Below are 18,458 nucleotides of genomic sequence, written 5' to 3' on the forward strand. Positions count from 1 at the left end.
TTTGAAGGCAAGATCTAACATGTCTATGAACAATACTGTGATTCACATTCCTTTCATCAGAGCAAATACACAAGAATATTTAACTATCACATGTAGCACATAGATAAAAATTTCTCAACAAAAAAACTAATAATATTGTACACAAAAAGTTATATCTACTTCATCACTTAAACAATAATGGTAAAAATCAAGGACATTTATTGTAAAATTTGATACAAAACGCAACATTGCATAGAAAAAATCAGCAAGGGGAGCTTTATTATGCAAATCACAAGACACTTCCGGATGTTTATCCTCAGGAGTAGATCAAACAGCAGGTCTGTCTCTGAGTAGCATGCAACAGATATCATTCTGACACACATTTGGAGCGTTCTGGGACACAGCTTTAAAAAAAGAAAACTAGCAGTTTTTTTGCAGATAAAAAGTTCATGAGAACTGACTTTAAATAGAAGGTAACATTTGACACTTATCTTGGACAAATAAAGTTTATTTTACAATAACAAATCTATTCCGATATAACTTCATTCACCAGACTATCAAAACACTTCATATAAACAATTTTTTTTATACGAAAGTTGTTTTTATTGTTTTTATAAACAACAAATCCATTTTTAAACATGTACGCAAAAGTCTACTGCAATTTGAAAAACGATTTTGCACCACGATGCATCTTGTCGCACAGTAGGTCTGCCTTGTTTCAGTGGAATGCTCTTTCTTCGCTTACCTGAAAACGGGTGGTTGGGTCAGCGTGTCGACGCTCACGCGGTTCCTACATTAATCAGCTGGAAAAATGCAGCATTTTATCCAAAAAATAAAAAATAAACCTTCAAACCTGCATACGAATACTAGCATAACTCCTTGAACGAGCTGAAGAACTCCTCCATAAATCCACTCAAGGATGGTGACAGCCTGCAAGGCACAAGCAACTGTCAAATAAACCACAGATGAAAATGAGACGAACAGAGGCAGGTACAAACACTCAACAACACAGAGCTGTTATAGCACAAGGCTAGTAGCATGAAGTAAAACAAGCACAACCTGACAACATGGACAAAGAGAAAATTGCAAAAATTTAGATAATTTTGACTTGCAACAAGTAGACTTATTCCCAATATAAAAAATATAGTCCATAAATAATACATTTTTGGGTTTGTGATAGCTAAATTTTCCAATGCGCCTTCATGCTTCGTATGAAACACATTGTTAAGTTCAAATATTAAAATTACAAATTTAAAGTATTAGCTTAAAATTAGCAACTTTTAAGTGTTTTGTGATAAAATATTAATGGAAAAGGGAGAGCGAACCAAAAAAAGATAAATTGACCAGTGTGACCAGTTCAAGTTCTCCTTATTTAAGTGTGAAAACTGTGAACAAATGTATGAAAGGTTTATAACAAAGCTATATAAATTAAGAGTCATATTTCGTGCCACACACAAGAGCAGTTTAGCGAATTAAGAATCACCAATTAACGCAGCGCAATGCAATACCTGAGTCAGCTCACATCACTGGACAGCTGCTACAACCGCTCCTCGGCTCGAGCCTTCATCCTGTTGATGAACGCCTGGCCTTTGCTCTTCCTGAAGTTCTCGTATGGGTCGTTCAAGCTGATCCCCACCCCTTTGTACATGTCTGTCTTGTCTCGCACCTACGAAAAAAAATCGGAATTTCACTAAAGGTTTCAATCTGCCAAAACAACATTTCAGTTAAGAATACATTAAAAATTATATATACATAAAAAAAGTAGAGCATTCATTGCAAGGTTGGCCTTAGAGGAATTACCTCTCCCCCGGATATCGGCTGCTCTATGCCTTGCTCCTTGGCTCCCAGACCTGCACCACTCCAACCCATCTTGCACAGGATCTGGTGGCCTTTGTTACTCTCGTCTAGCTGCCGCTGCGCTTCTGTCTTCGAGTACATGGAGCCACTGGCAAAGAAACCGCAGTGTTACAAGACATGCACACCACTAAACAAGCACACACACCAACCATTTCGCTGAGCCAAGTGACACACACATTAAACATACATTATCACACTAATACACCCACCACTAATTGTGTTCAATTTTGCATGATTTTGAAGAAACAACGTAAATATATCATGGCATGGTTTGAAGTAACACTTTTTTCATTTTAACATTGTGAATTTTATTTAGCCATTTAATATATTTCTTTGGTTTATATTACACTGAAATATCTCAGATGCCAGTGTGTTCAGCCAATGTTTATATTATGCCATCCTGCTTGTCAACAACAGCTCTGGTGAGAACAGTCAGAAGTTTTCGGGGTTTATTTACCTGATGCCTACCAGGATGTGCAAGTCAAGTGGTTAGTAATTCATGGCTGACATGCATTTAGTAAACATGAGCTGGGACTTACGTTAACAGATTAAATAATCATTTGGAGGGAAAAAAATAAATAAAGAATGACCATTGAAGAAATCATTACAATGCTGAAACAAGCTTATCTCAAAAAATTCCCAGACCATCAAAAAAATCCCCGACTTTTCCAGGTTTTCCCTGACTTGTTTTAAATTCAGAGACTTTTCTCAGTCTGTAGCCACCCTGTTATCAAAGAACTAAGAAAATTGAAAAAAATAAATCCAAAATTTATACTCCTAATATTCATTGGCAGAGTTAAAAACTGGATTAACAATGCCTATTAATGGTCCAGATTAAAAAATTAATAGCAAAAATGCTTGGGATCCATTGCTCTTAAGAAATTATGGTTTGAAGGGATTGTATCACTGCAACATCGTTAGGAATCGCTCTAAATGAGCACACCACCTCCACCAGGTCTATTAACTATGGGCAACGACAGAGTGGACAGCACTTACAGGAATGATGGGGGCGTAGGACTTCTTTCAGGACTCCTCTGCTGCACCTGCTTCAGAGATGGACTAGCAGATCTTGATTTAGATCTGGATCTTGACCTCGTCTTGGACTTGGACCTGGACCTGGATCTTGATCTAGATTTGGATCTTGATCTGGACCGGGACCTAGATCCTGACCTGGACCTCGATCTGGATTTTGAATTGGAACGTGAACGGGACCTGGAAAAAATAAATTAACATTCTTTTTTTATAAAATGAAACGGTTATGAAGCCTTTTTAACGTGAATAACAAATGTAATAATTAATAACAAAATCATTCAATGAGACTTTAAGCAAGACCCATCTTTTTAAGGAGGAATTGTAAAGAAAAATTCCTTCATGTCCCTATAATATTAAATTACTATGTATAACATTTTTAATTTCTAAAAATTCTGCAAACTCACATGTCTTAACCTTTTCTGCTTACCAAAAAGTACATATGAAAACTTAACTTGCATAGGCAAGCTCTTAAATGCTATTTGTAATCAGACATCTTAAAAAAATTGAGCGGTTTGAAAATGACATGTTAATACCTGGAGCTCTGCATGCAACTTGATGGCTTAGTCAGGTAATCATTCTAACCATAATTTACGAGGGGGCCCACCTAGCTACGGATGTAATTGTGTGAGTGAGGGCTAACTAATGTACTCATCAAAGATCAAGAAACGAGGGAAAACTATGGCTGAGACTTCCACTAAAAGACATGGGTTCAATTCCTGATGGGGTCAAAGCCCAATTTCTTTCAAATTGGGATCATGGAAGTCATTGCCTTGAAATTATGGGTTTCATCAGGGTATTCCTGCTTGCCCCCGAAAATTAATTCCATTAATACATCATTCTCATTGTTTCACATGCCTCTGAAAGACTCTGATATTGATATGAAAATTTCTTACTTAGAAAAATGAATGAATATTAAAAATAAGTTATATCAAAACAAAAAGAATGTAGATTATAATTTTGATATCCTGTATCAGGTAGGGCACAGACGGATATTTCTATTACTTTAGGGTACCGCTAATCTGGACCCCACTCATCTGTACAGAATTGTTTCATGAATCCCATTCAGATTTATTGCCTATGCTTCCAAACTAGGGTTCCAGCTGACTTTAATTGGAACCATGCTTTAGGATAACAATGGTTTACTGACTCTTTTGTGAGAGCATGAACATGTTAATGGAGCTATATATACCGTGTCCACAAGTAAGGCTGGGCAGGCAGTCTCTTGCTGTAAGGTACTTACACTGTTTGGCAAATAGTTTGTAGAAACACTCACTGATGATAATGATGTACAGGGTTTATTACGAGTTAACACTTTGTTATGACAGCCTCTCCATACATACTGGCCCAGAATCAACACACTTACTCTACTCACACATGGTGCAGTTTCCCAGCAAGTGGTTGACTACGGCCTTCAACTAGGCAGATACTACTCTGTGGTCTGGCTCCTGGTTACAAGACCTCAGATATTGTGCCAAGCAGGGGATGCGGTGAGCGAACTCGGCTGCCTTCGGGCGGCCTTACATACAGTTCCTGAAAGTCTGGGACCGACGTAGGTAGTCAAGGGTTTTACTGAGAATTGCCGGCTGCTTCTGGGAACTCCAGGCAACTGTGGTGCAGCACGCATTCAGCCTTCCTGGGGGGAGAGGGGGTGGGCTGGGGGTAGCGACTGGTTGGATGGACATGCTTCGACAGCCCTCGGCTGGATACGCTGCCGTGGTCAACCTGGCAACGAGCGAGCGACTGTGGCCCGCACACATGTTAACGAATGGAGAGGTTGATGGCTTAGTGATTAGACATTCACGCCTCGTTGCGCATCAAAATATTAAAAACATAGTAGGTCTACTTATACATTAGTTTCTAAAATAAAATTAAGCTGCAGCAAAAGTTGTCATTATAAAAAAAAAACCATAGTTTTCTTTAAACCCATATAAAATTCTAAAACTTGTATCAAGCGCAGTTTAAGGTAAATTTAGTTTAATCCAGACTACTGGTGATCCAGACAGGATCTGGTCCCATCTAGTCTGGGTTAGCAGGACTCTATAACTAAAGTGTCAAATGTTAGCAGATCTTTCTGAACTGCAGCTCACCTTGAAGAAGGCTTGTAGAGACGAGGCTGCTTCTTGGGTGGCGACCCCGAGGGAGTGTTGTTGGAATTTGTTCTATTTACTAAATGTCGACCGGGTGGTGTCCGAGAACGTGAACGTGACTTCGATCTGGAGCGTGGTTTTGAATTTGATCTGCTGCGACTCCTAGACTTACTGAGAGGGTGAAAAAAATACAGATTAACACTTTTGATAACATGGGAGCAGATCATAATTTAAAAAAAAAAAATTCTGTGTTTAGGAAACAGTTCAGAGTCCACTTAAAAGCCAAAAATTTAGTTCTATGAAAATTAAACATTTCAGTGAGTGTATTTTTCAGCCACAAAACATTAAAAAGAAAAATACTTATTTATATAATTATTTGGAGATATTTATACTAATGTTGGGCATGACAAAGAATTAATTATACTTTCTCACAATTTAATAACTAAAGACAAGATTTTTATAAAGGTTTTTTACTTTATGAAGATAGTGAAATATTCAACTCATAAGATGTATAAAAAAATTGAAAAATATAATGTTTTTATTAATTATAGTTGTTATTACATCTACAAATATAAACATTGTGTAGGATTCTCTGTTTATGCCAAAAGATAGAGTTGATATACTGCTTCATTTACTAGTACCTACCATGTGTTTTAATGATTCAACTGTAGTTATTTTAATTTTTTGGTAGAATTTAATAAAGTTATTGAGATGAAATTATGTACATTTTTGAGATAGTTTCTGAAACCAAAACTATTTTGTAAGAACAATCAAAAATTCATGAAATTATTTTTTCTGGCATGTTTTCCCAATCATTTTGCAAGAAGGCATTGTGATACTTCAGGTAGTTTATCATTATATAAAATGATTAATTTAGGTACAAATATAATAAAGTGATATTATATAATGGGTTGGTTGGTGTAGGTTATCAACATTTTAAATACTGTCAAATCATTAAAAATTACCAGTTTTAAAATACCTATAGCCAACAATCTCAGCAACAAACAAGTGCTATGAAAAAGCATTTTATCTTTGTTAAAATTTTTATTTATTGTACATTATTTCATTTTTGACTCTTGAAACCTGGATTCGGGTCCGAGGAGTGAATTCAAGGCACTTTTTCAGATTTGGATTCAAAATTTGGAGTCGAGAAAATCGTGATTCAACCCATAAATAATTAATAGAGAAAATACAACATTCCAGATATTAAAAAAAATTTTCTTGTTACAAATCTATGATATAAAACATGATTATTTCACAAATGGTGTCGATCAACACATCAGAAATAGTTGTGTTTTGCATAAAACTGTGTTTCCACAATGTTGAGTTTCACTATAAACTTAAAAAAAAACCATACAATTTCATCCTAATTCCCCATATTATTTCTAAGGGTCCCTAACTACGTTATGTCTATGATACACTGTTGGTGTTTATTTACAGACAAAAATATTTTTACAGTAGGTTTTTAAGACGGTAAAATATATATTTTGCTTTCCAAAAATTTAATACACCTTCAAATTATTTGTTAGGTAGTATGTTGTCATCAACTTTATTCATAAAAGAATCCTACATCGAATCTTGTGAATCCTTATATCCCAAGAATTTTACAAATCCATCAAATCTAAGATTCATTTGCCCCAGCCCTAATGGAAGGGCCACAGGTCTTGCTAAAATTACTACCATCACCTCTCAACAAGCCAGAAACACCACAATCCAAAACAACAGTATACAACACAACCCATTAGACCACCAGCACTACCACATAATTGATCACATAAACACTATTGAATGGTGAACAATAACTTGTTCTAAATAAAACAATGAAAATCTATTCCAAAACTGAACTTCCCTATAATCTTTCAATATGTTTTGAAATAAGAAAATGAAAGTACAACACGAATAAGAAAAATCATCCTTACCTTCTGTATCTTTTCTTAGGGGGTGACTTGCTCTTAGACTTCACTCTGACAATGGGGGAAAGAGATCTGGAACGTTCTCGCAAACCATGCATAATGTCTTCTTCTTTCTTCTTGCGAGCTGCATTCTTAGCACGGTAATATTCATACAGACCCAACTTCTCCCAGCCCTCGCTGTCAACAATGCGTCTACAATGAGTTAATGAACAGTCAAAATCATTACTACACAAACTTAAAAAACAAAAACAATTCAAGTAGTAAAAACAAAAAGTTCCATATTATGACTAGTGCCATTCTTCAATGTATCACATGCTACAAATTTAATAGACAAAATTGAACATTAGTAAAAACACTAAAAAATATTTGTAAATAAATAAGTTAAACAAAATTACAAAAACCCCACTGCATTAAAAACCCTTTGTTATAACCCTTCAAGGTTTCATGAGCATTGGGTCGATATTAAGACAGGGGCTTGTGTCGTAATAAACATTTTGGACAGATTAACACCCCACCCCCCAAACGTTATACGTCAAATTACGCAAGTTGTCAAACTCAAATATAAATTTATTTTAATAATAGACATGATTAGAGGATAAAAGGGGAGGAGAGGGGAGATTTTTTTTAATTATCCTGTGGAGTAACAATCTTTTTGTCAACCCAAGAGAATAGATAATTGTTTCAGCTGTCAAGATAATTATCCCCAGCAGCAGTTGAAACGAAAGGTGAAGTGGCGGATGAGTATTCCAACAGTAGACCGTTGCTATGAATAGCTACTCGAAAAACATAGTCCTTATGTCTTACATTATAGCTGGATGTTTTCTACCTGACCTACTACTACTGCCCTCCCGAGCTTGATACACAGTTCATTAATGATTTTTAAGTAGCAGCTTTTATTTACTTTTGAGAAGTAATGTTTTATGATTGTAATTTATATTGTTTCATGCTTTTTAAAGTTGTTCTGGCGATTTGCTTGCTTTATGGTGAATAAGCCCCTAGATGTTATTTTTTACCTGTTTGTTCATTTGTGTGGCAATGTTTTTATGTGCTTTCACATATTTAAGTATTGCTTGTTTATGCTTTATTCGTAAATTTTTGTTCACATAATTTTTTTTTTGACATGGTTCTTTGTTTGAACGAGCTGATGCAACAGTTTGCCAGCTGCGTAATAATTAGAGAGACAGAGAGCTTGGTAACTGTGAGAAGACTGAGTCACTCTGTGAGTGCTGCTGCCATGCGCCATGATTAGGGTTAGGAGTTTTCCGCGATTCCGCGATCACGGAATATTTCGCAGAATTACAAGAGTCCCGCATAATCGCAGAATCACCGATTTTGCTGTACCTTTTTTGTTCATTTAGAGTGCAGTAATAATGCGTGCAAGGGTTATGTTCTCCCAAATAATATCTTAATTAATATGGGCAGAGTGAATAATTTCCAAACATTGTATAAAACATACGTTTTCATATAATTAGCTGCAATATCGTTAAAAAATACAAGTTTGAATTACCAAAATATCACGTACAGCAAAATAAATTTCGTTTGCAGAGAATCCAAAGATAAGATTATAAGATGAGTAGCACATTGAGCAAGCGATCCTACCGGCGTTTATGAAACAACTGTAGTCACAGTCGATGGAAATATGTGCGCATCAATCGACTAATCAATCAAAAAAGGCTTAGAATACGAAAGAATGACCTTATGGCGGTTGGCGCAAGATGTAGGCCACAAAGCATATTAAAAAATATAAATATATAGATATATCGTGATCCACTAAAGTAAATGAAAATGTATTTGAGTAAATACGTTTTTAAAGAAGCCAGCGAGAGTAAAACAGCTATTCAAAATTGTTTTTGTTAGCTCGTTGGAAAAACTGGTTTCTTTAGGTTGTATATACATGTTTCAAACGTGATAAACTATTTTTAATAAATTGCAGAACTTTACATTTCTTATCGCAGAATTTCTTGTTTTCTATCGCAGAATATGTGTTTCACTATCGCAGAATTTTGGCCTTTGGTGTGCAGAAAACTCCGAACCCTAGCCATGACTGAACAATATATCTCAGTGTAATTTTATTATTGGTTAAACACCATGTCTCCAGACTTTGCGATTTTTTTTTGTTGTAAATTTTGTTAAAGGCCAAACACAAGAATTCACTTATTAGCATTTACTTTTGTCTTAGAAGATAAATAAATATTATTCGACTCCCAAAACTTTCACAGGTTAAACAAATATTCAAAACTAGCTGTATACTCATTTACAATTCCTAGAAGAAAAAAACAACTGAAAAAAAAAATTATTATTTTGGCACTGTATATTTTACTGAGCACTGGTGAATACTTTATCAAAAAACGGTAGATTTGGACATAGGAAATCACTATTTTAGCAGGGCTCTTTTCAGTGCGACAAGTGGGGGGGTCGCATTACGAGCGCAAACTTGTATTTTGTCATCAGGAAAGGCTTATTTGAAAAACTAAAAGCTGCCTCTAAATGTGTCATTTAGGCCACTTTAGACTACTGTTAAATACTTGTTAATTGGGTAAATAGGTAAATAAAAACATTGATTTGTTGGTTGAGTTATAATCATGTAGGGTTACAAGTACAGTAAACACTCAATTATCTGGGCCCAGATTATATGGATGGATGAAAATGACTTGTAAAGACTTGGGTTAAAATGCAGAGTTTTCTTTAAAAATAGTTTGAGAACAATTTTAGAACATGAGCATGATTACTACCACAATAAAATATAATAAAACTGGAAAAAAATAATTTCCCGCCCGACATTTCAGGAAAGATATGTTACAGTTATTTTATGAATTCAGGATCCCGTACAAAAATAAAAAGGTTCTTTCAGTGTGTGAGTATGGCACTAGTCATTATAACATTAGCCAAAGGAGGAAAAATGAAATGTACCTGTCTCGCGGCCTGTCATGACAGGGCAGGGAGTAAAATGCGTCGACTGCAGAGAGAAGTCTGTCGCTCGGAGGAGCCGGCGGCGGCAGGCGGATGCTGTCTGGATCCAGGGGTTTGTAATCTCCATCCTCCAGCTACACACAATGTGGAAAATAATATAAAGTAAACTTTTCAACACAAATTTTTTTTCTGATTCCTTGAAAGGTGGTCATAATAAATGGGGTGATAACAATGGGATTTTGCTGTTTTTAGAGTTGCTGCGAGTGAATAGAGAAGTGAATGCACAATAACTGGGCTGTATTGGCAAGTATTATGGTAGTATTTGGTGGAAATGAGAGGGTGAGAGAAACTATTTGGAATTATTTTCAAACATCTGAGGTAAAAGTAGAGGCATGACTGGGATGGATGCATGCGGGCAGCGGGTACCTTGATGAGGGGCACCATGAGTCCCGCCGGCAGCTCGAAGTACGGCACACTGGGCATCAGCTCGTCCATGTGAACCTCAGGAGGGCCCTGGTTGTTGATGGGCGGCAGTGGGAACCCAGGAGGAGGCTTGCTCAGATCCGGGAGCTCCAAGTCTACCACCACACAACATTACACAAACGTCAAATATGCACCGACAAGTGTTCTACACATGGATTACCTTCATTGTGACTAATATGGTTCCAACTCTACATTAATTTAGGCACTTTTATTCCTTTTCTATTTGTTTGCATGCAAATTAAATTCCACAAAATAGCTATTGTAAGCTTAACCAGAAGCAGTCTTTACCAACAATTAATTACATAAAACTCAACAACAGAATGCATTTATGTTACCCTACATTAACATTTACCACCTATTTACAACAAAACATACATAGGCTACGATCTTGAAACATGTTCATGGAAAAAAGGAAAATTAACACAAATGTTGATTCAATATGGTAGAATTTACCTCTGTGCATATCAACAATTCCAAGAATGATTTTGTTTTGGTTGGCATTTTATTGTGTGTGAGAGAGAGAGAGAGAGCTCATCACAGAAACACACAGATTGGTTATGGTCTATTTTAAAGAACCACAAGTGATTTTCAGAAACAATGGGCCTTTTTTAAATGTGAGGCTATGGTCTTACCAGTCACCTCATTCTGTTAAATTATTGATGTCAAGCAGGAACAAATCATGAGAAAAATCTTGAATTGGTTGTGATTACTGGCTGCAAAAAATATCATGAAATGAACATAACACATACACATGTATTGTTTCGCTTCAAAACGAGGACAAAAAATTTGCATGTAGTATTATGACTTTGTGGGGATAGTGGTAAACAGACTGTGCTACGCAGCCATCCAAGATGAGTTAACAAGTAAGTTGGGCTTAAGGTCTTATCAACACCTGGGTCTTTTAGAGACAATGAGCACCGTATCCAGAGATGGCGTGTCGGTCAACCCCACCTGCATGCGGGGCCCTTAAGAATCATATAGATCTGCGCCCCTGCCTACCGGCTCAGAGTAACATCCACCCTATTTCCCATTTGTGAAAAATCCCGGGTCTCTCACCAGAAATCAATCCTAGTTCCCCATATAAGGCGATGTGGTGTGAACATTCCAACCACCATGGGCCCCTTCAAGTTAGGGAAAGAGGAAGAGTAATCGTAAGGTGTATCTGCCCAATCCTTACTAACTCAAAGTGCCAAAGTCCAGGCAAACATCAGTAATCACATTTATGCATAAAATAAAACACATATAAAACAAATGTGAATAAGTTTACGCCAAATACTACACTCAACAAAACAATTAACACACTTATACAGTAATGTGCTAATCCATCTATTTCATGGTTTAATAATCACATAGGTCTAAACATAACTTTATTTAAATATATATATTATATATAAGTATCAGAAATTATATTTGACTTGGCAGCAGTGCTAACCTTGCAATAGTAAATATTTAAAAACTGAAAATAAGAATTTTCTTAGAGAATTAAGGTGGTGAACCTCTTGACACTTTAGAACTTAAAAACTACGGGAGGGAGGGTTTTTTCTTCTCCCAACCGCACAGTGAACTTATATGAAACCTTACCAATATGAGTTCAGTATGTTTACTGCATGGCCAAATACACTAAACTGAATGAAGACTAGAGTTCATCAGTTTACCCTTCTTATAGTGTTACCATCAAAACATATTAATTTTTAAAAATATCTTTACATTTTAACATACGTAAAAACTGCTTTTGCTTTTTTAACAACACTTTTGGTCAGACGTGATAACCATTTTTTAGGGTACCTACTCAAACATAATACTCTTGTTGAAGGAAGATAATGTGCTGAAAAAATAACTATCATATGAATGTACCAAGAATGTTATCTGGTTTTGGAAGAAAATGTTTATGACAATTTATAGTTATATATCACTACGGTACAAATATACCTTTAAAATTGGCTTGATAATATGGTTAAAACTTACAAGTCCTATTTTGAAATGCTTATGTGAGGCTTATTCTAACTACAAATACTTATTGTTTGTATTCAAATAATAATTGTTGCCTTTAATCATTTCACCCACACAATAAGACATTTTTAATTATAATATATTTATAAAATTTTGAAATAATAAAATCAGAGATATGAATGAAGTTCGTGCACTTCGTCATTCTACAGTACACTGTTCGACCATATGGGACATTCAGTATAAGAGCATGCAAAAAAGTATATAAAATACAGCTAGCACTAGAATCAGTTACACAACCAACAAGTATTCGGTAGAATTGGGCGGAGGAGAGGAAAATGTGTAGTGGGGAGTTGCAGGCATGGCATAAAAATTGTTACATCACAGTGCTTTTGTATCTGAAAAATTTAAATAATCTTCACAAATTAGTACATTTACCTTAGCACCCTTAGGTTAAAATATGATGAAAGTTGCAGCGTAACTTACTTATAGTTAAAAAAATAAAAAATAAACCTTGGTTTTATCGTTGAATGAACTAAAAATTTAAATTTAAATATTCATTTTTTGTTCATCAACCAAATAATGCACCAAAATATCTTTACAACTGAAAACAAGGGTTGCTTGATATAATTTTTCTTAAATTTTCAATCAATAACAACATTATAATTTGTTATAGATTTTTTAATCACAAATTTTAGGATATAATCATTAAGAAAATATATGAACTTAAAATTAACCGACACGTCACATCTGAATGTGGTGCCTGTATACTATACACTGCCCATATTTCGGCCTACATGCATACAATTAGAAGAAAACTTTAAAATATTCAGAAAAGTTTTCCATTAGACATAGTTTTGACATCAAACACGATTCACAGTCATGCTTTTTCAGGTGCAAGCAGCCCCCCCCCCCTCCCCCTTAGTGAGGGGCTTTTTAATTCCAGGAGGGCCACCATGGGTTCTACACCCAGGGGTTGCTTGATATCATGTGTTAAATTTTCTGTCACTAATTTTTGGACATAGTCATTACAAAATGAAAGAAGAGAGCACCCCACGCTTTTAGTTATACAGGGTTATTGTGCATTATTTGGCTGTTGGACAAAAAACTTAATTTAAATTTATTTTTTTAATTTTTAGTTTATTAAACAATACAAATTTTTTTTTACAATTTTTAACTATCAGTTTATTTTATTCTTTTTAATCTCAAAGTAAAATAAAAATATTGAATGAGTTATTAAAAAATTAAAAATACTAAATATGAGTACAATAAACTTAAAATTAGTCAATAATGTTCATGTAATCTAGTCATTTCAGCTACATAAGCCAGTCTGGCAGCAAAGAGACGTGATCCCAAATAAACAACTGCATAATCTACAGTGCAACTTCATATTTTATGCACGGTAGATGCCCAACTCAGTATTAATGGCAACATTCATCTTTCAGCAGTACCATTGCTGTATTTTGCTGGAAACTGAAAGGCAATTGGTTTAATTATGTGTACTTACTGTACACCATCTGTGCCGTAATCAACACGGACTGATGAAATGTCCATATCATACACTTGATCACGCCGGAGAGTAACCAGATAATTTTGGATATCGTACCCATATTGCCATTAACGAACCCTGAGCACATTTTCCACCATAACCTGACCTCCGTAACACTCTAATAAAAAAAAATATATTTTTGAAATTTAGGGACTTTATGGCCCCCACCCCCCAGGGAAGAAAGACGAAGCCCGGGCACATTTTTCACCACAACCTGACCTCGGAAAAACACTTAAATCAAAAAGAATATACTTTTAAAATTTTAAAAATTTAGGGGAATTACGCCCTCCTTTATCCGGGCATATTTTCCACAGTAACCTGGCCTTTTGAATCGGAAACACTCCATTTCAAAAAGTTCTAAAATTTTTGAAATTTTGGTTTTTAACCTCCCCAGGGTAACAATTGACCCGGACAAATTCTCACCATTCCCTAACCTCATGGATATACAAAAAGCCTGGTTATTACCCATAGCTCGAAATTAGTGGTTTTTTGACCTTCTGAAAACCCCTGCCCCATTAAAACTAAGGTCTTAAGTTATCAAAATATTGTGTTGTCAGAGGTTCTTTATATGTAAGCAAAATTTCAACACATTTAAACGTGGAAAAGTGGATAAAAATTAAATGGAAAGATTTTATTACATAGTCCATTCATACATACATGTGACGCTAATACAAGCATGGTAAAAATAACAAATCCTATATAGTTAGCTAACTACTGAAAATACACAGGAATATATTCCTCCTAAGCAAACACGTACATAATAAAGTTGAAACCGATCAATAAAGTACATAGTTCTCTATTATTACATTATAATATTAACAATTTAGTAAACAAAGCCAAACAAATTCTTTAATTTTAACTATTCACGCACCTTCTTTGTGCGTCAGCCATCTTGAGTGTACATTTCTTTTGTGGGGTGATCGGGTGGCTAATAATTCTGGTTTTGTGGCTTGTAAACTTTTGTTGATGTGTGTTTCAGCAGTCATTACTGTTATGGAAATGAAAAAAAAATTTATTACAAATCAATACTGACAAAAGAAGTAATTTTAGTAGGATGCAGCTTCTGTGAAGGAAAACTATACGACAGCCTTAGCAGGTAAAAACACACCATATGAATGATATTAATTATAACAATTTGGGAATGAAATTAGAGCACTAAACTACTTTTTTATTTAATTTTGAAACACTCAAATAACACTTAAAGCAGTCAAAAGTTACTTCTTATACTGAATGTTGTTTCTCCACAAAACACAATGGACAATTTTCTGGTAGTAAAAATAAAAGTAAGCAAAAACTAATATTAAAAGATCACAATGTCAAGTTGTGATTTTAAATATTACATACTGTGTTGGTATCTAACATTAAATTCAATTCTAAAATAATTATAATCTTAAACAAACAAACATCCTTCAGAAGTAACTAAATCAAGCCACATACAAAACCACCAATAAAACTTGACTTATAATTTGTGGTACTGCAATTATGCTAGTAATGGGTAATGGATAGTCTCCCCCATGCTCCTTTAGTTCACTCAATTATTTATTAAAATAATTATAATGAAAACATCTCCCTCATTATGAATACATATTATTGAATCAAAAAAATATATTAAATATATTTTTGCACTGTACAGCGAAAGGTCTTTAATTCATCATTCTATGCTTGGCACAATCTGCAATCCGGCACCAACTGAGCCGTTTCCATAAAAATTTATCCCGTTGGATTCTGGTTGTCGACCTTAGCAGCCTGGTTACATTACTGCGCTTCCGGGATTTTTAGTACGCCCGCTTAGTTTATCAGTGCTACCAATGCCCGGCACACCTGTCAGTAATTAAATTCACTCATACAACAAACCTAACATGAGCAAGCCGCAAAATAAACTATTTATTTGTCAATAAAACTGTCAAAAACTTGAGAGCTCTTTCTATGGTTAAATGTGTTTCAGTATTTTATATTTAATAGTGTATTTAAATATATATCTACATCTAATTTATACATTTACTTAACAATTATAACAAATACACCTATGCATGTTTGTCTGAGTACCATTTATAAACAAATGATTATGGTGTTGTTTACATCAGCTATAGTGATGGGTCAATTCCTGTTTTTTTCCCGGTGCTCAGTTCAGTACCGGTTCTTAAAAATCGGTTCTCGGTTCTCGGTTCTCGGTTCTGACTTAAACAATAAAATAAATATTATTCACACATTATTTATGAGGTGTTTTAAGTAATAAACTATTTATTGTTTTGGCTACAAAAAAAGCACTGTTTCAAGCTACAGTAAACACATCAACCTATTAAAAATGTAATATGTATTAATAAAAAAATTAATTTGAAATAATATAGAGAACACTTTCATAAAACTAAAATTTACTATATCAATCTAGTAATTACCTCAAGAAATCTACATACACCCTCCTTTAAAACATAGGAATAAAAAGAAAATGTTACAATAATGGAAATAAATACAATGATGGTGAACTTTCAAAGAATTAAAATATTAAATTGTGAATCAAACTTATTGCCTACACTGAATTCAGTTTGTTTGCACAGTCAACAGTAAATTACTGCCACACTTCTGATGCCATTTCTTACACAATTTGCTCTATTTGGCCAGAATAATTATACTTTAGAAGTGTCAACAAGCATTTCGTTTGACCAGCCAATAGTAAAATACATCTACACATCCATACACCACTTTACTAAAAAAAAAAAAATCTTCCCCCTTCAAAGCAATCCCTTTTACCTAAAAGAGAAAGTTACTAGCCATTACGCTAGATGGCTGCAGATGCAGTGAACTTACACTCCAAAGCACTCCAAAAAGCAAAAAATTTTAGAATGCCGAAAATTATTACGGAAAATTTTAAATCAATCATTAATTCTATTAAACAAATATTCTGTGGAATTTTGCACTTTTAATTGTTCTTTATACATCAGTCACCCTTATTTACGTGTCAACGACTCAATTAACTATCAATTTTTAAAAACAAATTGAAACAAACATGGCATTTTTCTGTTCTCACATCTCTGCTGAGGCACGTTATAGAGTTGCACACATCTATGAACTACATACATCTATGGCACCTTCAACTGTTATGTTTTGATTGTATAACGTACTTTGTTTACAGATGTGACGAGAAAATTAAATATTTTCACGTGTAATTTATTTTATAGTTAGAGATGAATATTATTCCACAGAAGTCCAAAAAAATAATTCATATGTGAATTGAATGTGAGTTGAGCCATTTCATGCTGCAGTTAAGTTGTAGTGAAGGACTATTTTCGTAAAGGGTTTTGCTATACTGCCGGTACCGGTACCGACATTTTAGCTGCGGTCCTCGGTGCCTGTTAAAATGCTGAGAACCGTAGGAACCGAGAACCGAGAACCAGTACCGACCCATCCCTAATCAGCTAATTGGTTAGCTGTTTTGAAGTTTGGTTTCAACAACACTGGATTGTTCCAGTAGGTTGTGTGGTAGGGTGTTTAAGCGGGTATTTGCTGTTGTTCTGGGCTAAATTAGAAGAAAGGCTCTGCCCCGCTGAGCTAATGAGTTGGTGATTCTTGGTCATGTGAACATAGAGTATTAAGTCAAAGTTAAGCGCACACTGTCCGTTAGGGCCTGCTAGAGCAAGTTCGCGATGGTGGCTATTTCAATGAAGAAAGAAAACAAGTTGAGAGTTAGGTTTCTTCAGGCAGAGAGGCTCATTTAAGAGTCCCTCTTAAAAATATTAATTTAAGGAAACATCTGTATAAGATGGCGAAACTTAAGATCCAGTAGGTACAGATTTTATCTCCAGCAGTTGTGCTCTACTAACTGGGGGTTAAATTCTGAGTTTACATTTCCTCCCATACTTTAATAAGTTTAATGGTAATTGCAAGGTGGAAAGCAAACCATGATGTACCAATGGTTGAAGTCATAAGCTAATTATAATTGTTATTATAATACCAACTTAATTTAATAACTATTACAACTTTTCTTTACATAATCCCCCCCCCCTCCACATTACAATATTCTGTGTTTTCTCGCATAATTGTCGCACATTTTATTCTAAAATCAAGTTTGAAAAGTAGAGGTGCGACGATTATGCGGGAAAATTTTTTTTTGTTAGGTAAAGTTATTCATAAAAACAAAACCCATTCATGGAAAGTATGTGTATTTAAAATAAAGTGGAGTATACAAGGGCACGCCAAACAATTTATATTAATAATTCATTAAACAAAAATCTTTCTTCAACTTTAAATAGAAAAACCAAACTGTAACACGAACGGAAGCCACTTGATTCTGTGACGTGAACCAACGCGTAACTATTGCCGTAGTACACATTTACCACGAAAGAATGTGGGCCATCAAATGTAGTTAACTCGGCACTCGACAGAGAGAGCGCGCTGCATGCAATCAGCGAGATATCAATATTCGACTACGTGCGTGCCCTCTATACGGGAAGCAACATAACCAAACACGAATGATGCCAACTAGCGCTGGCTACATGTTCATAAGCGGTACACCGCAGCGACGCAAACGATGAGATGAAGTAAATAACATTTAAAAAGTCTTTAAAAGAAAAGTTACACGTCAGATAACTTCGTATTTTCGTTAATTAAATAAGTAAGTGGTAATGTCCGAATAAATATTACATTTCTACTTTAAAATACATTGTTTTATCTATATATATAAAAATGAAACCCGTTTTTCTTGGT

General features: G+C 34.9%; 1 protein-coding gene across 1 annotated transcript in view; it reads right to left on the reverse strand.

Moving 5' to 3' along the window:
• Positions 1-227: 227 nt before the first annotated feature.
• Positions 228-18,458, reverse strand: part of LOC134533167 (calcium homeostasis endoplasmic reticulum protein) — a 50,459-nt gene continuing 32,228 nt past the window's right edge. The window contains 9 exon segments of the mRNA XM_063370531.1: positions 228-909; positions 1,488-1,645; positions 1,780-1,924; positions 2,833-3,048; positions 4,956-5,126; positions 6,875-7,060; positions 9,779-9,912; positions 10,205-10,356; positions 14,629-14,745. Of these exon segments, the coding sequence (XP_063226601.1) occupies positions 1,517-1,645; positions 1,780-1,924; positions 2,833-3,048; positions 4,956-5,126; positions 6,875-7,060; positions 9,779-9,912; positions 10,205-10,356; positions 14,629-14,745 (1,250 nt within the window). The 3' untranslated portion in view covers positions 228-909; positions 1,488-1,516.

The sequence above is a fragment of the Bacillus rossius genome, chromosome 6 (genome assembly GCF_032445375.1).
Source record: "Bacillus rossius redtenbacheri isolate Brsri chromosome 6, Brsri_v3, whole genome shotgun sequence".
In the NCBI taxonomy this organism is placed as follows: Eukaryota; Metazoa; Arthropoda; class Insecta; order Phasmatodea; family Bacillidae; genus Bacillus; species Bacillus rossius.